This window comes from Catharus ustulatus, chromosome 3, assembly GCF_009819885.2.
Source record: "Catharus ustulatus isolate bCatUst1 chromosome 3, bCatUst1.pri.v2, whole genome shotgun sequence".
NCBI lineage: Eukaryota > Metazoa > Chordata > Aves > Passeriformes > Turdidae > Catharus > Catharus ustulatus.
In genome coordinates this window covers 20,527,717-20,554,299 of record NC_046223.1, presented here as the reverse complement: position 1 = coordinate 20,554,299, position 26,583 = coordinate 20,527,717, and the positions used below count along the sequence as shown (strand labels likewise).

The 26,583-nt window shown below is 39.7% G+C and overlaps 1 protein-coding gene across 1 annotated transcript; it reads left to right on the top strand.

Annotated features, from left to right (window-relative positions):
• Positions 1 to 40: 40 nt before the first annotated feature.
• On the top strand, positions 41 to 26,402 carry IARS2 (isoleucyl-tRNA synthetase 2, mitochondrial). The gene is made up of 23 exons (XM_033054031.1): positions 41 to 244; positions 741 to 863; positions 1,687 to 1,843; positions 2,810 to 2,958; positions 3,045 to 3,094; positions 3,191 to 3,300; positions 3,386 to 3,476; positions 3,860 to 3,975; positions 5,052 to 5,221; positions 5,995 to 6,085; positions 6,295 to 6,446; positions 7,376 to 7,536; positions 14,787 to 14,889; positions 15,510 to 15,603; positions 20,767 to 20,875; positions 21,657 to 21,759; positions 22,709 to 22,834; positions 23,200 to 23,331; positions 23,919 to 24,025; positions 24,742 to 24,887; positions 25,042 to 25,232; positions 25,795 to 25,939; positions 26,051 to 26,402. The coding sequence occupies exons 1-23, from the start codon at positions 41 to 43 to the stop codon at positions 26,203 to 26,205; spliced, it is 2,985 nt and encodes a 994-aa protein (XP_032909922.1). The 3' UTR covers positions 26,206 to 26,402.
• Positions 26,403 to 26,583: the final 181 nt, after the last annotated feature.

The following is a 26,583-nucleotide window of genomic DNA, read 5'->3' as shown; positions in this document are numbered from 1 at the left end:
GCCCGTCGCGCCGGCGGAAGCGCGGCCGCAGCTCCCGAGGATGCTTCGGGCCTGGCGGGCGCCGCCGCTGGCGCGGGCCCGGGCCGGCGCCGCCCGGGGCTGGGCGCGCTCCGCCGCCTCGGAAGCCGCGGCCGAGAGCCGGGAGGACTCCCGGTACCGGGACACGGTGCTGCTGCCGCGCAGCCGCTTCCCCGCGCAGCTCCCGGGGCGGCTGCAGCCCGAGAAGGAGCTGGAGACGCAGCAGGTGCGGCCGGGGCCGGGCCGGTTCCCCCGGGTGCGGGTCCCCCGGGTGCGGGTCCCGGGAGGGGCGCGGGGCTGCTCCGGGACGGCGGAGTGCCGTGTTCGGTTTGTGTTCGGTCCGTGTTCGGTCCCGCCGCGCTGGGCGAGCTTCTGGCGAGCCTGGGCTCTCTCCTGGCCCGGCAGTCCGGGCTCTTTAGAGAAGTCCGGGCTCTTTAGAGAAGCTCGGGCTCTTGAGGAATTTATAGTTTGGATAGTCGCAACTTTGATACAGTTTGTTTTGGAGGAGAGTACCGACCGTCCGGATAGTGTAGTGCTAGGATAATGATCTCAGGCCTAGTGTTTCATCCTCTTACGTACTTAAAACCCAATAATGTCTATTCTTGCAGAGTTAGAAAAGTGCATTTGTTTGCCCGCTGCTTTCATTGTAAATTTTACATCCGGACTTTTTGGAAGCGTAGAGACTTGTGATAGTTTTGGTCTTTTTCTTGCTGTTTCTACAGAAATGTGGTTTTTCGGAACTGTACTCATGGCAAAGGCAAAGGAAAACAAAACAGGAATTTTGTCTGCATGACGGACCACCCTATGCCAATGGAGACCCTCATGTTGGCCATGCATTAAACAAAGTAAATATTTACTTGTTTATACTTTATTCTTGTGAAGTGGTAAAAACTTTGTCATGTGCTCTCTGTTCTCCCTTCCCACTTAAGTCAATAACACTTTAAAATCTTCGAGGTCTTGGTAGCTGGGGCTTTTAAAAACTCATTATATGGTTATGTGGATGCCATATTTTGACATAGATACCATACCCCAAATATAAATACCATATATTGAGTGCTCAGTGTTCGTTTTGGTTGAGCCCTGAGATTCACAGCAGTACACTGGCCACAAAGTGAGAAAGACTCAAATTGTGAGCTGTGACCCACAGCTTCTCACAGTCCCAGTGCCAGAGCTTGGGCTGCAGCAATGAGCTCTAGGCCAGTGCTGTAGGTCTAGCTCTGTGTTTTAAAAATGAGAGCAAGTCAGATTTGTTCACTTCAAGTCCTGAGAGTTTATACTGCGTTTCTCTATTACACTGGTTGTGAACTCCTTGAATCAGAGGTCTCTGAGGTTCTGCCAATGTACAAAATGATAGGCAAGAAAAACAATAAATGCAGAGGCTTTGAATCACAGAGTGGTTTGGGTTGGAAGGGACCCTAAAGATGATTTAGTTCCAAATCTTCTGCCATGGGCGGGGACACCTTCTACTTGACCAGGTTGGCCAAAGCCTCATCAAAACTGGCCTCCAACACTTCCAAGGATGGGGCACCCAGAGCTTCTCTGGATTAAATATCAATGTATCTTGCAGCTTTTGATATCTGTGTTTTTTAAACAGGAGGAGCTTAATTACAAATGTGACTGTTCCACATGGGGGAGCTCAAGTGTTAACTGACCCTTGTGGCTTTTCAGATTTTGAAAGACATCACCAACCGCTTCCATGTGATGAGAGGTTATAAAGTGCATTATGTGCCAGGGTGGGATTGCCATGGATTGCCAATTGAATTGAAGGCACTGTCAGAAGTCAAAGGAGCTGAAAATCTTTCACCGATGGAAATTCGGAAGAGAGGTAAATAAAGGCTTTTAGGCTTTATTGTGGCCTTTTCTGTTAGCTATTGGTGACTTTTTCTCAGATCACTTGGTATATTTGCCAAGCAGATAGAGCACACTGGAATCTGATGAAATGGGGTGATTTCACACAGGCTTAATTTGTTGCTTTAATGAGCATTCAGAGCATTGGCCTTCAGTTAAAAAAACAAACAAAAGAAGGGCAGGGGATTTGGATGTCTGTTCTGATTAACTGCATGGTGGCCAGAAGCTGCTGTTTTTCAGATCAGCATCCTTCTCGTTTTTGAAGGCTGAATTTGATTAGGAATTGAAAAGATGCATGTAGAAGTCAGACTCCTTCAGGATAGCTTGGCTCGGTGTCACAAGTAGGAATGTATTTGTTGACTGTTTTTACCAATCCTACAAAACTATAGGGAGGCATCCTTTTGAAGAAAGTCTGCATTATATGGAAACTGTTTAGAAGAAATAATTTTAAATACAATTGAAAGGCATCATTTTTCAGCTGCAAAGCTTTTTGTAATGAGTAGTTGAAACTGCTTTAATTTGAACTTGTGGTAATGAAATGGACTAACTTATTTTCAGATGTATGTTGAAAATTTTGGATCAGCATCAACAGAGGGAGTTAACTTTCACTCTTACTAGTTTTATGTTGAAAACTTAGTTTGAGAAATTTTTTTTTCGTAACAAAATATATTTCCTCTGCTTTCTTAAAAAAAAGTTTGGAGTCTAAAGGCATGTGCTTAATGTTCCTGTGTTAGTGAAGAAGTGCCACTCCTGGATCTGTTTTCTCTTTGCAGTCATTTTTTGTGACAGCCGATCTGAAATGTATGTATTTTGAACCATAATAGGGCATAGGTTCACTACATTCAGCTTTGGTTTTACTAAAAAAATCAACAGTGCATTTTAAATGGTATTTTATTGATCTTAGTGAGCTAAACAATGTGCTTAATGGAACCATTCCCTTCAGCCAGAGCATTTGCAGAAAAAGCAATTGAGAAACAGAAATCCGCCTTCGTTCGTTGGGGTGTAATGGCAGATTGGGCCAACTGCTACCTTACATTTGATCCAAAGTATGAAGCAAACCAGCTGAGAATCTTCTACAAGATGTATGACAAGGTATGTTGAATTTCTGTGGAAGTCTTGATTTTTTGTGAGTTTTGTTTCTCCTAACTTTCTTTTTTTCCCTTCACTGTCCTCTCTAGGGCTTAATTTATCGGGATTATAAACCTGTGTTCTGGTCCCCTTCAACAAAGTAAGAATCAACTTACTATTTTGTCTTCAAAATTTTAGCAATGATGCCAATAACTATTGATGTTACAGCGTGTAACTTGTGTCTGATGTGTATCAGAACAGCCTTGGCTGAGGCAGAACTCGAGTACAATGAACAGCACGTCAGTCGCTCTGTGTACGTGAAATTTCCGCTGCTGAAGTCGCCGCCTAAACTGACTTCTGTGATAGGTACGGCTCCTCTGTAGCTTTAGAGATGGATGGCTTTGGTTTTTGTTGTAATTGTGAGTAAAGTACTTCTAATTTACATCTGTAGATGGATCATCCCCTGCTAGTGTGCTAGTCTGGACCACGCAACCTTGGACTGTGCCAGCCAATCAAGCAGTTTGTTACATGCCAGACTCAGTGTAGGTGTCTTTCACTTGGTTCAGTTGTCTGTGTCAGTCCTTGCTGGTATTTAGCAACAAAATTAAAACGTTCTGGACTGCCAATACAGTTTACTTAAGGCACCTTTTTTTGGGCTTTGTTTGGGGTTTCTTTTTGTTTTGTTTTTAAGTTATGCAATTGTAATATTTGTTCTATATCTACTAATACATTAATTTCTGTCTAAATTTTTATTAAATTATTTCTCCTCCATGAGGCAAAATTACCTTGAAACTTTTGAGATTTATGAATGAATTGGACATGTAAAACATACTGGTCTGTCTTTTAGAGATGAGGCATTTCATAGACTGGTAGCTTTGTGGTATTTGTAATTATTTAGTATCACAAATGCACGATTGCATTGCAGATACTCAATTGTAAAATGTGCAGTGACTGGACAACACTTCATCCTTGCTGCTGATAGAGTTGAATCTACAGCTGCTGTTCTGGACACACAGTTTGAGGTTATATCAACGTGTAAAGGTATGTTTTAATATTGGTAATATTAAATTGCTTAGTCTAAAAGCTACTTCAGTTTTGATGGATTCAATGTGTTTATAATTTGAGAATATGCTTCACTAAAATAATACGAGGAGGAGGAGGAATCTGTCAGATTTACTGTTGTTGTATTGTAGCTCAAATTACCATCCACAGGTTTCAAATGAATTTTGAAAATCTGGATTCATGCTTGAAAAAGTGGAATGTTGAGTGCAAGTCTGTTCAGTATCAATATCATAATTACACTGAATGCAGTTTGTCTTTCCATCCATTGTTGATGACAGGAGGGGGCTAAGTACAAGTATGGCTGTTGAGGTATTGTAGGGGCTGTTGTCTGGACAAGCTAAAGCAGTTGAATTGGGATGTTGGGATCCTAACAAACTACATAGTGGCATTTCTGAACAGACAGGCTTGGGATTCAGTGTCATGAGCTGGGATTTAGTTTGTCATTTGTGAGCTTTATTCATTTGCCTCTCAGTGATTCAGTGCTGGAAATACGCATTTGTGAAGGAGGTGAGTAATCTGTTTATATGACTTTTTGTTTTCTTTTGTTGGTTTTTTTTTTGGGTTTCTTTCTAGGCCTTCTCTTTCAGATGAAGTCTTTTTTTTTTTGAACCTAATGATGAAATTACTGAGGGTGTTTTTTCTCACAGCTTCTGTCTTTTTGAATCATGTGATTTACAGATAACAGCCAAGAGTAGTAGAGCTGAACTTCTTATAAAGAAATTTCATATTGGAACCTGTTCTGTTTAACTTCCCATATATTCAGTAATTAATTTTATTTGTTACTTTTCTGTAATTGTGTACATAACTGTGTGATGGCAGTTCTTAAACACATTCCTTTTAGGAGAAAATCGATCTGTGAACACCATTTTGTCATATGGCATATTCCTCAAGCTCTGGGATTCTTGACTTTCAGCAAGTCTTTTCTACTGTTTCAGTGAAAATTTATTCTGTTTTTTGTTTTTTTTTAAACACTTATTCTTTTTCTGCTCTCTGATAAAAGAAGCTGAATGCATGAATTGTGTTGCTCTGTTTTATCTTCTATTTGTATTTTTCAGGTACAGATTTGGCAGATGGTTCTTGTGCTCATCCCACCATTCCAGGCAGAGTCTCTCCCCTGTTACCTGCAAATCATGTGACAATGACAAAAGGGACAGGATTAGTTCACACAGCCCCAGCTCATGGTATGGAAGATTACAGCGTAGCTTCCCACCATCAGCTACCCACGGTACTTCATCTTTTCAGCTGTTGCTCTTGATTGCCTGCAACTGATTGTGTGCCCCTAAAATTACTTGTTTTGATTTGTGCATAAAACTTGAAAATGTTTTGAAGCATTCACAGAAGTGTGAGTATCAATAATGGCCTGCAGGAATGCAAGACTTGTCTTAAAGAAATGTGTATCAGGATAAAAGAATGAAGTTTCCTTCTGCTAATTGAAACTTAGAGGTGCTGGAATCAGATTTTTCTGCTCTTTGTGTGATTTTGTGTTTTTAAAGGAGAACACAGAAAATGTTTTTCAGGTATTAACTCTCACTACTCAGAAGTGTCACCACTTATGTAGGTCATTGTTACTTTTTTCCAGCAAAGCTTGTTTTAAACACAACCATAAATACAGCTTTTTATGCATGGCCAGTTTGTGATTGATGGGAGTGAACATTCAGGGTATGGGGGATGGGGAGGGTGAGGTTTGCTTTTATTTTGCACTGTTTATTTGAAAAGTCACTGAAATGCCAGTGACTGTGATGTATGATAGTTGTGGTATGTGTGCAAATGCAATGGTGCTCATTTCTTCTGGCACCTAAAATTCACTTGCCTGGTAGATTGCTAAACTGCAGTTCACTAAACTGAAGTGTACTAAACTGCAGTTCACTAAACTGAATATTTTGTTATTCATCAGAAAAGGAGTCACCCAGTAGAGTATTTAACTCACTTTTAAATACCAAAACGATAATTAATTTCCATATGGTATTTTATTGACATGACTAATTTATTTCTTTTCAGGATTGCCTTGTGGATGAAAGTGGATATTTTACAGAAGCAGCAGGTCCTGAACTTAAAAACAAGAACGTCCTTGAAGAAGGGAATGAAGCTGGTGCGTATTTGATGTTTGACCATTTGTTACTTCATCAGTTACAGTCTTGCAGGTGTATTTTGAGAGTTTGTATAAATTTGCTATATTTTGAACATGGATGAGGTACAGGCATTTCTTGCTAAATGTTGATTATGGAAAGGGTTGAGTTGAGGTTAACAGCAGCCATATCTTCAAATTTAAATTGAATCTTGCCTCATTTTTTCTCTCAGTCATTAAGATGCTTCAGGCAGCTGGGAGTTTGCTAAAAGAGGAAAAATACGTGCACAGTTACCCGTATGACTGGAGGACTAAAAAACCAATGATTATTCGTGCCAGCAAACAGTGGTTTGTTAACACAGCAGATGTGAAGGCTGCAGCACAGGTATGTAATTTTGCTTTCTTATGAGGCACTTGAAGACAACTGATGCTATTTGGTATCAGCAAAAAAAAAATCTTGCTGTAGTTCTCTCCAGAATATGTTCTTCTCTAGGGTTTATAAACAGCACTTGCAAATTGTTAATTACTTGTTGAAGCGAAATATGTTGTGAGTTTTCTTGTCAATATTGATATAATCCAGGGTAGCTATGCTGACTGGTATATTTGCTCATTGTATTTCCACATGTAGAAGTTTTGTAGTGCTAGTGGTTTTTTTCCCCTAAAACATTTTTTAAAAGTACGATGTTTCAAGGAATTAAATCAGAAGTGACGATTTTATCACTATTAAAATTACCTTTTTAGTTAGGCTAGCCTTGTGTGGCCATGTATCTTTGTTTGCTGCCCTGTTAATTTTGTCACAGTCCTATTTTAAATAACTTTAAAGCTTGGGGTCTTTTGCTTTATGGAGTTGTGTAAATCCACACAGAAAATTCAGATCAGCACCTTAGGGTAACAGTGATTTTACTCTAATTGGGGCATGAGGTGTATATTCTATATTAATCTTCATCTAGAATGGATGAAAACAGGGTGGTTACTCAGCAGGGCTGGGAGTGAGTGGTAGCCCACTACAGACAGTTTGTATCAAGGTTTTCAAAGTAGACAACAGTACAAGATACTTCAAATTGATTCACTGATGTAATTTTTAACTCATTTTTGGGGTGTGCTTGGAAGAGAATCAGAGAATTGGGGTTTGGTTGGGAAATACACAGTATATGCAGTGTCCAAATAAGTTATTGAAGAGCAGCAGGCAGTTGTCTGAGAATGTGTGGTTTGATACTGGGAATGGGAGAGTAGATCTGTACCATATTTTTATCAAGCATTATATGATTTGTGGGAAAGCTGAAGATGTTCAACAGCTCACTGTCTCCTTTACAGGATGCACTGAAAAAAGTGAAAGTGATCCCAACATCTGCAGTGAACAGCATGCTGGAGATGCTGGACAGAAGGACGTTCTGGTGCATATCACGGCAGAGGTGCTGGGGCGTCCCGATTCCTGCTTTTTATCAGAAGAGCACGGGAGAATGCTTGATAAACAGGTACCTGTCTAGCCTTAGACACTGAAAAGTGACAGAAGAAGCACTGTCTGTTGTGCTGCAGTTAATGGTATTATAAAACTTATTATTCTTAGTAGGAATACATGCTTTTACTTGTAGCTGTTTATACACAGATCTAATGTAGCTGTAAGTTAGAACAATCAAAAACTTGTTACTGGGAGTGACTTGTATATAAATAATAGGAATCAATTTACTTAGATACTTAAGTTACCTGAAAACTCCCCTTGAGATTGATTGCTGCTTTTATCCCTTGTCTTCAATGTGCTGACAATCATGACTGGCTTTTCCATTTAAGCAAGCAGTGAAATGCAAGTTGTGGTTAGAATAGATAGCAACTGTAATTGTAGCACTGTACATTGAGCAGTCCAGGTACTGTGTTAAAATACCTTTTTACAGTTAAGTGGCAGTGAGATCTGAAGTGGAATAACCACATTGGTTGCAGAATAATTAAGTGCATTTTGTTTCAAAACATTAGAGTGGTTGTGAAGGCCAGCCTCAAGTGTAACTGACCCTTAGCTATATGATTTGCTTTGTTCAGATCTTCAGATGCTAGCCTGATTCTGCCATCTTTTGGTTAGTAGTATCCACATTTTGCAAACACTGCATTTCAGGAATTCTGGACAGCATAATGCAGGAGAAATCCAAGTACGCTTTAAAACAAGGAAACTCAACCAAATATGATGCTTTTCTGTCCTGTGAGGAGTGCTTTTACTTTGGGGAACAGAGGTTTTCAATTGTGAATGCCCTCTAAGAGGTTATCTCATAAAAAGAGTATTGTGGAGTTCCATATTCATTGGATTAGTTCCATATTTTTTTGTCTGCCTTGAGATATGCTGATGTAACTTGGTTTTGTACACCTTAACATTACAACCTCTTATGAAAATTCATAAGAAGTTTTCACAGCTGGAGGTGAACTTGAATACTGTTGCAAAACTTTTTTTTCAATTCTGGTGTTGAGTAAATGTACTGCAGGAGTCCAGCATGTTGTCCAGAGGCTGTACTTAGCACACAAGCAGTAGATAGTAGACAGTAGTAGGTGAGGCTCAGGGTGTGGAGAGCAGGGAATGAACTTTAGACAGGTAGTCCTTAGCTTCACCTGGTGTGACTGGGTGTGTAGGTGCAGAGAGATGTACTTTGGCTCTCTCACTGTAGGCAATAACTGTGAGAAAAGACCACAATAGCCACAATGTCCTTTATAGTGCCTGGATAATGCTGGCACACATCAGGAAATAAATGGGTGGAGGATTTGTGGGGCGTAAAACCATTTTACCTGCAAAAAATATATGTGTGTCTCTATAAAAAACTACTATTTCTGAGGAATAGTTTTGTATCCTGGTTGAAGAGTAGGCTTGAGAGTGTGTGTGTTGCTTAAAAATTGTTAAATATGTAGTTTTCCAAGAAAAAAAGTGTAGTGAAAACCAGTCCAGCAGCTGGCACTCAAATGTGAAGGGCATCATGAAGCAGGAGCTCCTTCTGAATACTGAGGAGCTGGGACAGACAGCATTTGAAAGGAGGCATGTGTGGGAATTCCTTAGGTTGAAGTAAAATCACCTTGAAAGGCTGTGACCTGTATTAAAGCCTCTGTCTTTTGTGACTGCTCAAGCTGTGTGAGATTATTCCCGGAATTGTGCAAAGCGTGACAATCGCAGCATTTTGATGTAGCAAACTGCCATAGCTTAACACCTCCATTTTTGTGTGTTGGTGTTGGCCCAGCAGTCAGTCTTGTAGGGGAGTGAACAAAAGGACAGCCTGGCATGTTTGGGTAGAATTGATCTGGGGAATAAAGAGGGACATTTGGGAAAAAAACCAGACATATTCAATATGCTTGAAAACAGATTTATTTCATTTGACTCATAGCTTCTGACACTCATTTATAGGCAGTACTCTTTACTTCTGGCCCTACTTATTCTCGGTGGAATTTTCAAAGGAAAGTGTAAAGCAGTCATTAAATATTTTAAAAAGTCTGAGCTTAAATATTTGTAAAGTTAACTGGAGGAGACTTCTGTAAGAGGAGTAGGAGAAGTGCACAGAATATTGGCCTATAGAAGTGACAGGCAAATTTAGAAGACAGTCTGTCAATTCATAGGTCATTTTCCTGGACACCAGTTCTTTCCTGGACAGCGGTTCCTGAAAAAAAGCAACTAAGCCTGATTGTTTTGTTACATTTGCATTATCATTTTGAAAATAGTGTTACAACAGGTTGCTGACATACTTTTTGATATTTCATACGGTGTATATAATTAGAATATTTAATATAATTATGCATATATAATGAATATAAGTAAAACACCAGTAAATAACTTGCATTTCAAAACATGAGCTGTTTTTAACTTGATTGCTGGATAAACAACATTTCAGTAGCAGTTGCTGTGGAGTTTTTGAGTGACTATCAAAAGTAACAGCATCTCCACTGGAAGTCAGTGTAGTCCACATGGAGTTGCTGTTACATATGAGAGCACCAGTGGTCGATCCTGAGTGATCCTGTTCATGTATCACCTGTAAAAAGACTTCCAAAAAGAAGAAGAAACTCCCTAAAATAAACTGATGTTTACTCTGAGAGTTGCCCCTGCATTTGTCACATGAAAAGCTGCTGAAAGCCATTCTTTCAAGGCGGAACTGCTTTCTCTAACAGTGTTTTTGCCACACCAGCAATCCAGTCTTTCTAACTTAAAAGCCAAGAGTTAGTTTGTAATGTTTGATGCAGAATCTCCGTGAGTCTCCCTGCTGCTGTGGTTCCCCCATAATCCTAAAAGATATTTGATTCAATGACATTGTGACATATGGTTGGAAATTTAATATACCAATGATGTTTAAATTCTTTTATGCAGAGTATGTTGCTTCATATTGTGACCAGGAGTGTAAAAATTTTTTAAAACGCCTTATAGGAAACAGAGAAAAGAGAGAGCACTTTTTCATTATTGCCATTTTCAGTAAGATTACATAGGTAAGATTCTGTGGGATTTTTCTACCCAAATGGAGAAAAAAAGACTTTAAATAATTTGGAGTACTTGCACAAATAGATTTTACGCTGTATGACAGCTTTTAACATTTCATAGATTTCAAGAGAAAACATTCTCCATCTAGGAAACTCTGTAACTCACGGAAAAGAAGAGCTCCAAAACTAAAATGTGAGAATGGCATTTCCAGTAGTAGCTCAGTCCAGGTAATAAATGTGAGATACATACTTTAATCTGACCTCATACAGTAACTGTTTTACAAATTCACTGTCTAGATATTGGTAATAAATAGTAGTATTGCAATGATTGTTCTAATGCCTCACGACTTTTGTCCGCTTCCCTGTGACTTTGATTGACGCGTAAATTAAATTTCTGAAAAAGAAAACCTCAACATGTTTTTGAAGGAGGTCTGTCCCGTGCTCTAATTTGTTTTTTAAAATAATAAGACATTTCAGTGAATTGCAATTAACAGAAGCTTACCATTCCCTAAATACTTACAGCTGTAGTATTGATGTTCTTGTGAAGCAGAAGATAACTTTCCCTCTTTACTTCTGCTGGAAAGGAGATGGAGAGAACTAAGGCTCTGTATTCTTCTGCTCCTGACTGTATCTTAATGCTGCCTAATTTCTGTTAACAGATTAAATAAGTGTGCAGCATAATCAATATCAGGCTCCCGGGTGATTGGCTGGAGCCGTGGTAGCGTGAATTGCCGTAGGGGTGTCAGAGCATTGCAGGGACACGTAATGCGAGTTCTTCCAGATAGCCTCTGAATACAGGGCAAAGTTTTACAATGCCCTTTATGGCTCACTCAGGGAATTATCATGCTCACCTTGAAGGCTGCAGATTATAAAGTGATGAGTAGTTATTTGAGCAAGGTGGTTTTCACTTGCACCTTACAGAAAAGCACTTAGCAAAAATCCTGCTCCTTACAATGCAGATACCTTAAATAAAGTTATTTTTCTCTTGTAGTAAAATTAATCATAAGGATCCTGCGAGAAGAGCAGAGACAATAATAAGGGCTGTGTGTGTTTGTGTTGTATTTTTCAGACTGTAGGAGGATGATTTATTGAAAAATCCCTGGAAATTTTTCATCTAAACTACCTCCTTTGATGAAATGCATGTTAGCGTTCACTTATATTCTGTAGGGAAACACTGTATAGCGAAAAAAAAAACTTGCACTGCTAAAATATTACCTTTCTTTAAGATGTGATTTGAAACTATAATAGAATTTTGAGAATATTGGTCAATAAAAAGTTGACTTCACAGTCCTTGACACGTTATTTCTTGTAACTGATTGATAACACAAATCTGACCTTCTTTGACTTATCTGAAAACTTCAATCTGTAGCATAATTGTACCTGTTGGCTCTTGCGTAACAAAAAATGTTTTTTAAAAAAATCTGCTCTTCATAAATTAATAGTGTAATCTTTGCATGGCATAGCAATGCATGGCAATACTTGATAAAAGGTTGGCCCATAGTATGCTTTGTGGGAATGGTGTATCTGCAAGGGTACACAACTCGTGTGTGTGACATTGGCAATACTTACTGTAAATGAAGGCAGGCATTTTATTGTGGTTTCCCAAGGGAGAATAATAGCAAGGGTTTATTTCCTTCTTGTCAATCCCCTCCCCCACCTCTGATGGAAAGGAAAAAGTTGTTTGTTAAGAGTATATTTTTATATGTTGTCCAAGATAACTGTTAGTTTGGGTCTATAGTTGGTTTTATCACCTTTTATAAATCCCCCAAATATTGATATTGCGAAATACCTGTTGAATGTTTTAAAAATGTTTAGGTTGAAAATTAATTCATCACTGGAGTTTGTGTCCCTCCACTGAAGTGTATTTGCAATATGAAAAATTATGTGGAACACAGCCTTAATTCCTGTTTAAGTTTTCTGCTTTACAGGATGTGCTGGTAGCTTTTCAGTACTAATTCTGGGTAGGATTGCTGATCAGAGAATTTTTTTGGCTCTCATTGAGGCCAGAACCATTAGATGAGCACTGAATTGCTTCTTGCCTGAATTGCTCAACATACATAAATACTTTACATGGTAATAAACATGTTTTAGGGTAAATCATCCCCTTTGTGATTTAGCTGCTCTTGTCTTCTGCTGGTGAGTTCCATGGGTAAGACATGGGCTGTGGCTCAGCCATTGAAACTGTGGAGAGAGCTCTTGAAATCCTCAGGTGAAAACAACTGGTTGTCTATAACTGTCTTTAAAAATACACTGATAGTGCATTTGAGAAGAATCCAAGGTGGAAAATTCTATTGGCAAAGAGTGAAAAATAATATTGTGTGTTGCATTTTTTAAAATGGTCCTGGGTGCTTCAGTATCATCAATTAAAGGTCAGGATGTAAATGCAGCTTTGTCAGTGGAAGGTACTGATCCTGCAAAAAACAAATTCAGTGGAGTAGTTTAGTCCAGGCTGAGGCAAATTTCTTTTTTGATTTTCCTGCAAGCTTTCTGAATTTGAAGATTTAGGGAAAAGGAGGCAAGACATAAGGGCTGCACATCAGCTATCTGCCAGGAATTGTACCAGGGCTGGGGTCGTTCTTTGCTTTTGTCTTGGAGAAGTAAGACTCTGACAACTGGAAGTACAGCCAAACAAGCCTCTGTGCAAATATTTTTGGAAAGAACTGGAGCTCCTCAGTGTTGTTTTAGCAAGATAAATGTTAGCAGACACGTTACAAAGCCATAAATTGTGTCCTACCACCATGAAAGTGGAAGGTGAATGATGCCTGTGCTTGTTTGAAAGGGGCAGAATGGTGGTGGTGCCAACTGGATGTCTGTGTGTGAGTGTTGCTACCTAATGGCCTTTCCCTGCAGAGAACCTGCTAGGGTGTTCTAGAGGAATTTATTTTGAGAAGTAAATTGATTAATTGATGATTGATTGACTGATTGATACAAAATTGATGTTGTGTCATTGCAATTTGAGCAGTCAAGAGCAAAACTGGATTTTCTTCTTGCCATTGCACCTTGTGTCATGAACTGAAGTAATCTGTAAGAGTCCATTAAGTGTTTTAGTGATGTAGCTCAGCTTATTAGCAGTGCAGTAAAATACTGTGCTGAAAACCAGACACAAGACCGAGTTATCACTGAAGATCATCTGCCTTCTGTGTTTTCAAGATAATTATGCCAGATTGTTATTTTACTTTTTCCCCTTTTGCAATACTGTGTCAAGAAATTAGTTAACTGATTAAATTTTCATTTTCGAGTTATAAAAAAACCTTTGGTGGCCTGGGTAACACAGCAGGTTTAGTTTGAAGTTGGCAGGTCATGATGATCTGTTGTACTCCTTAAATACAGCAGATGTCTTAAAAACCACTTCTTTAGCAAGTGCTCTGTGAGTCAGCAAGCCAAAGTGTGTGGGGTTCCTCTTTGTTTTTTTAAGATATGTTAATTTATGTCTAGACTTGGCATTAAGCAATATTAAAAATCAATTCCCCATAGTCTTACCTACTGGGGCCAAAGATTGAATGTGTCATAAATAGGGCACAGAACTGCACATCTTATCTGTTCAGATCAGAAAAAATGCTTAGTTAACTTTTAAATTTTTCTTATTTCCGTAATATATGTTCATTTCAGGACCTTTGTCCTGGCTGGTGCTATATGATATGAACTAATAGATTGCCTTCAGAGTGTACATTGAGTAGTTTATTATCATTCCTCTACTGGGTGCAGAATTTTCAGTTTCCTACACTATTTAGATTAATACATTTGTATTTATTACAATTTTTAAAAATATATTGCTAAAATGGGGAAATTCAGGCAACTGGAAGTTTTATATATATATACATGTATGTATGTGTGCTACTTGCAAAGCTGTCATTTTCTCACTCCTTTTTACATGAGATATCAAGGTCTCTGTATCCAGTAGGAAAAATAAACCTGTTGTCAAAAAGAACAGATATTCTGAGGGGAAATAGTTGTGTAGTTTCTTTAATTTCAAGGTCAATAAACAGCAAATAAAATGGATTTTTGAAGTTTTCAAGCTGCTGGCATCTTCTGAGTGCCCCAATTATGGAGTATTTGCAGAAGAAGATATTTGGGATCCATGTGAGTTTTTGTGTGTTGTACAAATCCTCCCATCTTGGAAAGCAAAAATAGAAAATACAGGTAGGAAGTCTTGTCTGGATTAGAAGCTGGGAAATCATAGGTTCTAATAGCTTGGTCTGTGTATCAGTGTCTCTCACTGCTTTGGGTCTGGGATACTTGTGGAAAGGTGTGATTACTCCTCCATTCATAAACTCCTTTTTTCCTCCTTCTAACCCAGTGAAACCATCACAGATGTCATCAAAATAGTGGAGCATCAAGGGACAGATGCATGGTGGGCCCTTCCTATTGAACAACTCCTGTCAAAAGAGGCTGTAGCAAAGGTAAACTTCTGACTTCAGATACAGCAGGTACTCAAGACAATTGAGTGAATGGAAGTAATAGAAAACTTTTGTTTATTTCCTTGATCCTCTTCAGTCTTGTACCCTCATGAGAAGGTATCTTGTGAAAGGAGTATTCAAAAAGTGAGATCTGAGTGGGACAGAATACACACAATTGGCTTTGTGCTGCTAATTCAGGGCAGAGATCTCCATCCTCCTCTTAAATCAGGAGGAAAGTGACATCCTAATTAACCACATTATGAGCCCAAATATGTATTAGGTCTTGGCCATTAAGATGGATTAGAATTTTTATTTAGTTTTTCCTAACTTTTTATTGTTCTTTAACAATTATGTACTTAAGCTAGCACAAAGCTGTAGTGCTACTGTGCCATTTGGGGGTTTTGTTGTAGTTTTTCCTTGCCCTACCTTGGATTTCCATCAGTAATTATCTGAAAACTCTTTGTCAAAAATTATCTCCATTATTTTGTGTTCACTCACGAAGTTGGTAACAGAACCTATACAAAACTGGTCTAGTAACCAAATTCGCTTTAGTTCTAGCTTTAAAAAGCACTGATGATATAGAATATTTTATTTGCATTATTTAATAATTGTTCTCTCAATAGGCTGGTGGTCATGATGTTGCAGATTATGTCAAGGGACAGGACGTTCTAGACATTTGGTTTGACAGCGGCACTTCCTGGGCTCATGTTTTGGAAGGTAAAGAACTCCCATGTTGATCCTTCTTTTAAAACACTTGGAGAACAAAATATTGCTGTTCTGTGTGACAGTGTTGGTGTCAGCAAAACTGAGGCAGATTATGCTGTGACTTGTAAAGCTGCTTTTGCTTGTAAAGGTTCTGCTGTGTGGTGTACTGTGTAACTGTTGATCACATCGTACTTGTTTTGAGCAGAGAAGTGTCATGGCACAGACAGCCAAGGTACTTTGCTGCTAGCTGGTAACTCTTAAACTGTTTTTAGTTAACAAATTTCTGTCTGTGCCTGTCTGTGCTATTTGAAGCAGAACATGACTGAAATCAGCTGATGAGTCTAAGTTTTAGAATTTAAAAGTGTAGGTGTGCTTTTTCGCTTTTGATTATTTTCAGTAACTAAAGCAGTACATTGTAGCTTAAAATATTTATATTTGCTATATGCTATTTATGGCTCCCACTGTCGGTAATTGCTACTCAGCAAGTAGCAGATACTTGTACAAAAAGATGTAAAATATACATTGTTTGCCTGGATAATAGTGCAAAGTCAGGAGTCCTTTCTAAAGGAGGAGTGTGGTGCCATACATCAAGTCTGTTGGACTTTAAACCCTCTGTACACAATTGCATGATAAGAATCTTGTTGAATTATAAAACACGTTAGTACCAGAGCTTTATTTCTTAGCAACGTGGTCAGGCAGCAGTACCATCAGCAAACATTAATTTTCTAGAAGACTTTGACATATATTGAGGTTTATGCTCCTTAAAAATGTTTCTGGTTTGCTTTTGAAAGGTATAACAAAGTAGCGGTCATTTTATGCAGTTACAAACTTGCATTGTTAAAGGGCCGAACACCTCAGCTCTCTAACCCTGTGTGAGGGAGATAACCTTTCATAAGGAATAGCAGAATCAAGACTCTGCAGTCATTGTTAATTTGTGTAAAGCTCCCATATAGATTTTGTAGTGTCTAATAAATGATGGGGTTATCACGGTACAGACTTCTTTCGTGGACCCATTACAAGTTCCTCTTCTCTACCTAGTCCTCTCTTTTCATGAAACTTGCTGGAGCTTGGTGTGTGTAAGGCATTTTCTGCTGTGTGACAGCTGGAGTGGCCCCAGTGCTGTAAAAGCTGGGGACTGGCTAATCAGCAGTGTAACCTCCTAACCCTGTTCAACTTCAGAAATAACAGAAAAATTGCATTACCTTTTTTTCTATGTAATTGAGGTTTCCAGCCACTGCCAAAAGTTGTAGTACAGTCTGTGATTCATATCAAATTATTGGTTTAACTCACCTTTTATGAAACTTTGCAAGAGAAGTTGTTGAATTAAGAGTTTTGTCATCTATTTCCCAAATATGCTCCAGATTGTAAAGCTTTTTTTCTTCCAATATCAATGATAATCAGCAAGGCTTACAGACAGGCTAGTGGGTGGGATTGCTTCCCAAAGTATTCTTGGATAAAAAGAGATTAAATTCATGATGAAATCCAAGATAATGTCATAATGGGAAGAAGAACTAATTTTGTTGTAGGAGATGAGTGATAGCAAAGGTTGTTGCTGTCTTCTGATGTCACTTTTTATGGCAGAGGTTCTTCCACAGCATAAGTTACTTTCAGGGAAACTGCAGGATATAAAAGATGGCTAAAACTGAGACTGATGTTTGTTTCACTCTATCCTGAACTCAAGTTATTGAAAATTCTAAATCAATGATCTGTTAGTAACCAGCAGTAATAACAGAAGTTACAGATTTCCCTGTCAGTTCCAGTCTTGTGAAAATAGTTCTTTCTCTCCAGCATCTCTGCAACTCAGGGAACTTGGGCCTGAGTTTTCAGTGCACTTGACCCAGCTGTGTCTGAGCTTACTAAAGGAGAGGCAGCTGGTTACAAAGTGAATCCCTTTAGCTGATGGCCACACAGATTGCTGTCAGCAAATACAGCAGGTTGGGAAGGGGGTGAAGAGGGGCAAGAAGAGAGATTCTGCTGAATGAGGTTAAAGGAATTGCTCAGTGTCAGCCAAGCCCAATAGTGTAAATCATAGCTTGCATTACCTTTTGTCCTTGCACAATCCTGTTTCTCATGCTTTCCCTGCTGCATCTCCTTCCAGGGACTGGGCCTATTTCTGATGGACATGGCTTAAAGTTACTCTTGTTCCATTAAATTATGGTTGGCTTCCTTTTTCCAGCCTGGGTGTGCCTAAGGTACCACTTGTAGCTAAATGACAGATTAACCAAACGTCATCAGTGAGGCAGGTAGGAAGGTGCAACTTACACACTAAAATCAGAGATTTGGCTACTAGATGTGTAGTCACAAACCCAAAATTGTACAGCTGCAAGTAGACAGTGTGTGAAATAAACACCACTCACTGGCATCACAGAGAGCAGATCCACAAGTGCAATGTTCTCTGAAATCCTGCTGCCCCTAAAGTTTCCTGGGGATGCTGTTTGCTTTGTTAATGCTCTGTTGGCCTAACACTATTTTCACTGAACAGTTTATTGTTGTGCCTCTTATCCTATTTCTTTCTTGCTACATGTGCATGACATTTTTTTTTTAAGAATGTTTTTATGCAGCATTAAAATTTAAGTCCAGATGCTTCATACACGGATAACTGCATTTTCACAATGCTGTGTGTTAATCCACCGCTTCCAAAAAGAAAATATGGTAAAACCAAACTTTAGTTCAAAAGCATGTGCTAATTTTAAATACTTAATGCTGTGGTGCCCAGCACTTTTTCTGCTGTTGTTCTTTTGCCTTGAAGTTCAACCTTTTGACAGAGCTCATTCCAGTAGCTCCTTCTGGAGCATCCATTCAAGAGAACTCTTTAATGTCTTCAAATTGTTGTACGTTTTCCTCATGGACAGATTGCCATCTTCACTACAACCTTGAGATTATTATTTTTTAAAATATTCCATATAAAATGCAGACTGAACTTTATTGTGATGTGATTTGCCACTGGAAAAAGTCACACAGCTTTTTACCCAGTTTTGTGGATATTGCAATGATGGTAGTTTTCAACATCATAACTTTTTTTCCCTATCTTATTGGCTAATGTTTAACTGAATGAATGTGATTATTTTACAACTTGCCTATCTAAGTGTTTAAACTTTTATGCTGACTGAGAGGCTTGAATTTATCTTAGCTGGTTTATTCCTGGCATTAAAATACAATACGTTTAATCTAAAAGTCAAAGTCTGTAAGATCAAAGATATGGAATCTTGAAATCCAAACCAGAAGGATCATAAATTGTAATTCTCTTTAATGACCTATGTACTATACCTCTGTTAAAATAAACAACAAAAAAGTCTCTTTGGGGTTGTTGGACATACTTCTCCATTTACCAAAAAAAAAAACAAAAAAACCCGAGCGCTGTTGTAATTAATTTATATATAACAATCATAACTTTAACAAAACTGAGGAAGGGGAGCAACTTCTAAGGCAGGTAATTTATATGCAAACCCCATGTTTGTATTTTACAGATAAAATGTTCAGGCCTCTGTTAACTTTGCAAGCACCAGTAGCCAGCTTGCCAGATGTACTAGATCCTGTCAGAAAAGCCCAATCCAGTTTGCTGTTTGTAATCAGTTATTTGTTGAAATTCTTCTCTCCTCTAAGTTCTAACTACTGCTATTTCCATGAAAAGTTCACTTCTCTAAAACCAGTGGCTAGTAAACTAGGTGTAAATAACAAATGTGTTGTTACAGATTTTCTAATGTTGCTGTCTCCCTTACCACAAATATTCCTTTTTTATCTTGTCCTCACAAGTATTTTTGCAGTCTCTTAATCCAAAGGCTGCTTCTTACTTATTGTACTTCTAAACCCCAGACTCTTTGTAGATTTCCTTGAATGAATAAGCAAATGTGTAAAAACCGTAATATCCACCCACACATTTTTCCTGTGCTACCTGGAACTGTGTGGCCTTGACCTTTGTAATGTTGAACTTCCCTTTATTGCAGGATGGATCTAAATATCGAAACTTCCATTAAGTTAAACAAATAAATCAAGTGTGTCAGCAGCAGAAAGAAGCATTGTCTCAGGGGTCCTAAGAAGAACTAAAAAGGAGATAGTGAATAAAAATTGAGTTGAGAAACTTCTATCCAAATGTTGAGAAAGCAACACCATAACTTGTAGAATCAAAACTAAATTCCTGACAAATATGTGTATGGTTTTGCACCTTTGTAGGTTTTGACTTGCATATTCTGCTGTGTTCCACATTACTCTGTTTTCACTCTGGTGACCTGCCTGGGATTGCTTAGGACAAGGAGGGACTTCTTGAGTCAACAAGTTTTGTACCTTTTTGTACAGTGACAGAATTCCACCAGTAAAGCCATGTAAACTGTCCTGTCCTCCCTCAACCCTGTGGAATAGCTGGGTTTGCTCTTCTGCCTTTCATGTGCAGTCAGCTAATACCCTGCCTGCCTTGTAGCCCAGTCTTCCTCTAAAGTACTCATTAGCTCCACTTGTTCTTCCCTAGCATTCCTCTTTTTTTTCTGTGTATTTACAGGGAATAATATTTCTACTCAGCCTTCACAGGAACAAGCTAAGCAAGCCAGGTTTACAGATGCCTCTATCCCCAACAGGCTTTCTTGTTTCCCATGTTGTCTTAACTCTTTCCCAAAGTTCTTATTCTTCCGAGAATACCAGTGACCAAAAATGTAAATTCTGTCACAGGTGAGCTGTGGTCACTGCCAAAGCTTCCTGCTCCTCTGTAAATGCCTTTCATGGGCAGTTTGGGCATGTTCCCTCTGTGCTTTGCACCCTGAGTAATTCCAAAAGGGGAAGCTTCAGATGGTGGCATAGATTTTTATTAATTCCAAAGAATGTGAACTTTTCTTGGGTATTCCAGTTTGTTTAGGAGTACTTGGAGTTTACTTGGAAAGTATTCTGAGAACTTCTGTGAAGCAATCTGAGCATGATAGCTTCTTTTCATAATTTATATAGTTTGGGAGAGAACAAGCTTATTTGTTAAATTCTGGAGTGTTGGAAATTTTGGATTCTTTTAAAAATTGTGATACTAATGAATCCCTTGTATCATGGTAAAGTAGCCACACACCATTTAGAAAAGTAACTTACCTATTGGGTTTAAAAAGCAAAATAAATGTTACTAATCACTTTCAGATATTTTGTGTGTTAATTGTTTTAAGATACAAGCTCTGATATTCTAAATAAAATGTTCTGGTTTTAAAGGTGCAGATCAAAGAGCAGATACATACCTTGAAGGAAAAGACCAGCTGGGAGGTTGGTTTCAGTCCTCTCTCTTAACCAGTGTGGCAACAAGGAAAAAGGCACCATACAAGTAAGTGTGTGGATTGCAAACACATTTCTAGTTCATTTACTGAATACTGGGCTTTTGGAGTGTGCACAGTAGTGTATAAACAAGAGAAATCAAACCAGTACCAAGTATCTGATTTCATGTTCTTACATTTTCAGTATAAAGCTTTTCTCAGATTGTAGTTAATTTACTGTTTAACTTTTTTCTATCATAATTGTAATAATGTTTTCATTCTTCGTCATTTAGGAATTATCAGATACAAGTCTGGTTTTTTTGCTATCTCTCCCACTCCCATAATTAAAGAAATTATTCAGGAAGTGCAGTGTGCAAATTTCCCATGATCATTGACTTGTTTATTCAGCATTAGGCCATAGGGAATTGGGAATAGCTGTGTGCTTGTATTCTGCTGGAGCTGTGGCACACCATTTATCTCCTGGAAGATGGAAAGCATAGGGAAGGGGAATGTGGCTCAGCTGCAAGGAGGCTGTGTAATTTTGGGAAATGTATTGGCTTAAAAAGTAAATAACACTTTAGTCTTTAATTAATCTGAAATACTCGTGCCCTGGGTATCTAAACAATCTGTTGCTTGCACAACAAAATTAAATGAGGAAAATGAAGTTGTTTGCTCTCCTTGGATGGTAGTAAGGGGTGTATTCATGGTTGGTTGAACTCAGGGTATGAAGCCTCAGGCTCACTAAAACAGGGGGTTTCTATGTGCTTTGACTTAAAAATATCCTCATTAGAAATCTATTCTTAGCATAGATTTTTCCCTGGGATTTTGTTTTCACTAAAATCTTTCCTGCAGGACTCTGGTGGTTCATGGCTTTACTCTTGGTGAGAAAGGGGAGAAGATGTCCAAATCTGTTGGTAACGTGGTTGACCCTGATGTCGTCATCAATGGAGGCGAAGTAGGTCAAGCTCCTGAGTTTCTCAGAACTGCCACTTACAACCTTTCATTGCCAGATTCTGCAGCTGTCTGGTAGCAAAACTCTGTCAGGCTCTTCTTGGGCTGCAGTTCCATTTGGCTGGACTGAAAATGTGGAGTTGTGTTGCTTCTGCTGTAGTGCAAGAAAACCCCTTACCTTTGTTCTCTGCTAAGAGAAAAGAAAATTATACAGAGGGTGTAGAATGGTTCCTTTTTACCAGTGTTGATGGAGTAATGGAGAAGAGGAATAATAAATAGGAAAAAAAATTAAATAGTGAACCTCTGCTGTCAAACTGACTGGAGCCTACCATGTGTGGCTGGCAGTGGAGCAGTCAGAAGTAGCAGTTGCAGCCCAGCAATCTCTGCTCTCAGGCTGTTACTGATTCTGGAAATTTCACTCCATGGTCAGGGAGGTTGCACTGCCGGTGATGCTCTAAATTTCCTCCCCAGTCCTGCTGTTGCTCTTCCTGAGGCTGCTGAACAGATTTTGTAACTCACTAGACAAAAGAATCAATCCTTGCATGACTTGCTCATATGATTAATTAAACATAATTGTTCCTATTCTTTCAAAAAGGAGAAAATCCATTTTCAGAGTTGAAAACAGAAGGGGAAGAAAAACCAATGTAGTTTTAGATATTAACATTGCTAAATTAATGATAAGCATTCAAAGGATTTAAGGCTGCAGATGAGTTTCTCTCAGCTTACCTGGGTGCTAGCACTGCCTGTACACAGAGTGCTGCAGGTGTGGGTTTAGCCCTGCTCAGCAGTAACTCCTGCTAAAAGAGGGGGAAGCCTCCAACCACAGCAGCCTCTGGGCACATGGACGGAGTTTTACATGGTCCTGCAAGGAGCAGGGAGCTGGACTGCATGGTCCCTATGGATCCCTGCCAGCTGGAGATACTCTATGGCTCTGCTTTCCTGTATGTCCTCAGGATCACACCAAAGATCCTCCGTACGGTGCCGACGTTCTCCGCTGGTGGGTGGCGGAATCCAATGTCTTCACGGAGGTGCTGATTGGGCCTGTGGTGCTCAATGCTGCCAGAGATGACATCAATAAGGTAAGAGCCACCAGAGCCAACACTGTTCATCCCAGCAACAGGTCCTCTGTGTATTGCCTGCAAAGCTTTCCAGTCTTCAGACTAAAGAAGGCTTTTCCAAGGTTATTTAGGGAGGCACTACTGCTCTTTACACCTGTGGGTCAAATAGTAAAGTGTGCTGAGAAAAAGACTCCTTTCACAGCTTTGTGCTTTGGTAACAACCAGTCTTTATTTTTCTGTAGGTCCTTTTGCCATGTGTTCTTCATGATGCTTTTGTGACTATTCAGTCATTTTGAAAAGTAGTCAGTTTTAGTTAATGATGGAATATGAGCATTTTGTGTTTCATCTAAAGCAAAGGCAAATAATGTTCAATTGCTCTGTTCTAGCTCCGGAACACGCTACGCTTCATGCTGGGAAACATGGAGGGCTTCAATCTAGAGACAGATTCCATCCCCCCTGCAGAGATGTACATAGTGGATCAATACATGCTGCACTTACTGCACGAATATGGCAGCAAGGTAGGAGGGAATTGTGTTTAGATGAACATGTTGTAATATTTTCCATTGGCTGTATTTTCTTTAGGTGTGTGAGTAAAGTGTGTGTGTCAAGCAGGCACATTACAACCACAAAGGATCCTTCAATGCAATGCGCACTCTGCACTCCCTTAAGCCCATTGTAATTTTTGAGAAAGACTTTACCATTCTTAATTTGGTTTGGACATCAACCAGATTTTCCTACTCACTGTTCAAGGCCTCAAATCAAAAGTCTGTTAAAGATAGATATTAAAAAACAAAACAGAAACTAGAGCTTTGGAAATTTGCTGTTGTACAGAACTTTGTCTTTTCTGTCACTCAGAACTGTTCTGCTGAAATCATGGGCATAGTTTTGGATTTCCCCTTTTTCTTTCCACTCAAACTTGAATGAAAATTATTACTTTGGCCTAACTATTAATTGACTTAGTTTTTTTTCCCCTCTGAAAGACTTTTAAATTTTCTGCCAGACTTTGTGCCACCCATTTCATTTTCTGTAAGTTTAGTTTATCAGGGACTGTCGTTGTATGCTGTGTGATGCAGACCAATGCACTGTTCTCACCTCCCTCTCCCAGGTTACAGAAGCCTACAAACAATATGATTATAGCAAAGTTGTTCGACTGCTGCAAGCATTCTGTTCCAGAAGCTTATCTAACTTCTATTTCAGTGTGATCAAGGACAGGTGAGTTCCTCTTCCTGCTGCCTTTAAAAGGGAAAAAAAAAAGTAATGGGTAGTAAGGTTCCAGGGGAATGCTGAGTGGTTTTCATTGTTGTGCTCTCTCTTGTCCACTGGCAGTACTGAACACTTTAAAAGGTCATCAAACAAGCACAGTTAAAACCAAATAAATATTTAAAGACAGAGTATTGGATCTATATTAATACCCAGAAAGTGTGTGCGTCTGAATTTGGGAAGACAGGAGGAAGGGCTTCTAGCAGTTAGCTGTGCAACTGAGTCCATTTATCTGGTTTTTTAGATCATTAAAAGAATCCTAGGGCTGTGACAGATCCTGTGTAAATGTGCAAGGGCTGTTTCATGGGATAGGAGGGGTGGGGCTTATACTGATCTTAAGTTGCCAGGACATGAGTAAAGGAGGAGTGTGAGGAAGAGAAAGAAGCCCTAATGCTGAGGTTTACAGATGAACCAGAGCAAAAGGCTGACAGCTGCAGGCTCAGGTTCCTGAGGACAGATTCTCTCTCCAAATTAATATGTAGCAAATCTCCTTTCCTGTGGCTGCAGATGCAGATGGTCCTGTCTGCAGCCCACTGTGCTTGCCTAGGGAAGGGCACTCCAGAAAAGCTTTCCTTAGAAAGGCTGGCTGGGTCAGACTTCTGACAGTCCCAAAAGCGTGGCTCTTGACCAGAAACATGAACACAGGAATACTCTCTGCTGTCTTGCAGACTCTACTGTGAAGAGGCAAAGGATCCTAAGCGTCGTTCATGTCAAACTGTGTTGGCAGAGGCTCTGGACATTGTTGTTCGCTCCTTTGCACCCATCCTGCCCCACTTGGCAGAGGAGGTTTTCCAGTACATCCCTTACAAGAAAGGTAAAGCACATATCACTGCTAAGCAATTCCTTAAGTGGCACTGTTTAATTGCACAGTTACAAGGAATGCAATTACAGAAACATGCCATTCTTTTTCATTCATTTCATAAACGCTCTAATAGATATAGTAAGCACTGCTTTGTTTTGCTTTCAAGACTCAGAGGGTGTGTTTCGTACTGGCTGGATTAATGCAAGCTCAGCATGGAAGAAGCCTGGCATTGAGGAAGCAATAGAAGGTGCATGTGCAATGAGAGACTCCTTCCTTGGGTCCATCTCTGGCAAGAACGCCTTGGAATATGAAGTCATCATTGTAATTGAGCCTGGGCTGCTATTTGAATTAATGGAGGTAAAAAACGCAACTAAGAGTAGCGCTCTGTGTGTATGAAAAATTCCTTCCACTTTGTACTTACCAGAGAATCAAAGAACGGTTGAGAGCTCTGCTGGAGCCTGTACAGCACAGCCCCTTGCTCAGGCAGGCTTAGAACAGGTTCCCCAAGCCTCTGTGCAGTTGGTTTCTGGGTACCTCGGAGGATGGAGACCCTATGAGCTCTCTGGGTTACCTGCACCACTGTTTGACCACTCTGATACTAAAGCTTCAGCTTTGTGCTTTCTTGGAGAAGGATCACCTTCACCCTGCTGGCAGTGCTCTAATACAGCATCCTGAGGTGGGATGCTGCTGGCCCTATCCCTTGGGAGAGCAGAATGCTGGCTCATAAGCAGCTGCTTGGCTCCTTTCTCTTGGACACTGCAGTTCACATCTGTCCTCCTGCTCCTGGCAGGAGTAAATCAGACTCCTGGTTCAATCCATCCACTCTGATTAGGAATCACAGCTCAGCATTTATTTTATAGAATGGATGGTGCTGAGAAACAAAACCAAGTTCCAAGTCTGAAAGTTCTCTGTCCTCCAGGCACTGCAGGCTGAAGAGACTTCCAGTGTTTCCCAGCTGAACGAGATAATGATGGCTTCCCAGACAACCCTGCTGAGCGAGTTCCCCAAAGAAACCCCTTCAGATGCAAACATCACTAAAGGAACCTTTCTGATTAACTTGGAAGGTAAGAGAACCATTCCAGACAGGCTCCTGCACTCCAACACAGGGTTGTTCATGGCTTGAGTCTTACCTGCAGCTCCAGCCTCTCTCTCAGCAATGACACTTTCTTTGACAGGTGGTGACATCTGTGAACAATCTTCATACAAAGTTATAGCCCGACCCATTGCCAAAGCAAAATGCCCTCGCTGCAGGAGATACACAGCCGAGTCCTCAAGCACTCCCTGCCCACGGTGCCTCCAAGTCCTTGCTGCTGGAAAGGGGAGCACATGAAGACAAAATGCCTATGCAAAAGCTGCTCCAAAGTGGCTGAAGCAGCAGGTCTGCTGTACTGGAACCTGTAGAAGCAGATGCTTAAGCCCCAGCCTGAGCAGGAGTATGATGTATTTTGGGGAACCTTATATGTGTGTATATATATACACTACTTGTATATCACTTTTCAGCTTAATAAAAAGGGTGGTTAAAAATAACTGATTTACTTGTTCTTAGCAATTTGTGTTCTAGGCAAGTTCACTTCCCTTTAAGAGAAAATCCCCAGTGAGCCAGCTCTTGTTTAATTTTTATACTGGCAGCTGGTAGTTCAGCATCACCCCAGAGAACCAACCCTCTCTACAAAACAGCAGAGAAAGTAGTGACCACCATTCCCTAAAA

What these genes read in the sequence shown, in the direction of transcription:
- IARS2 (XM_033054031.1), top strand. Translation starts at nt 41, where the DNA reads ATGCTTCGGGCCTGGCGGGCGCCGCCGCTGGCGCGGGCCCGGGCCGGC. An exon ending in TCTACAAGATGTATGACAAG is followed by an intron (nt 2,959 to 3,044) that starts GTATGTTGAATT and finishes TGTCCTCTCTAG; the next exon opens with GGCTTAATTTATCGGGATTA. An exon ending in GTACATCCCTTACAAGAAAG is followed by an intron (nt 24,888 to 25,041) that starts GTAAAGCACATA and finishes TTTGCTTTCAAG; the next exon opens with ACTCAGAGGGTGTGTTTCGT.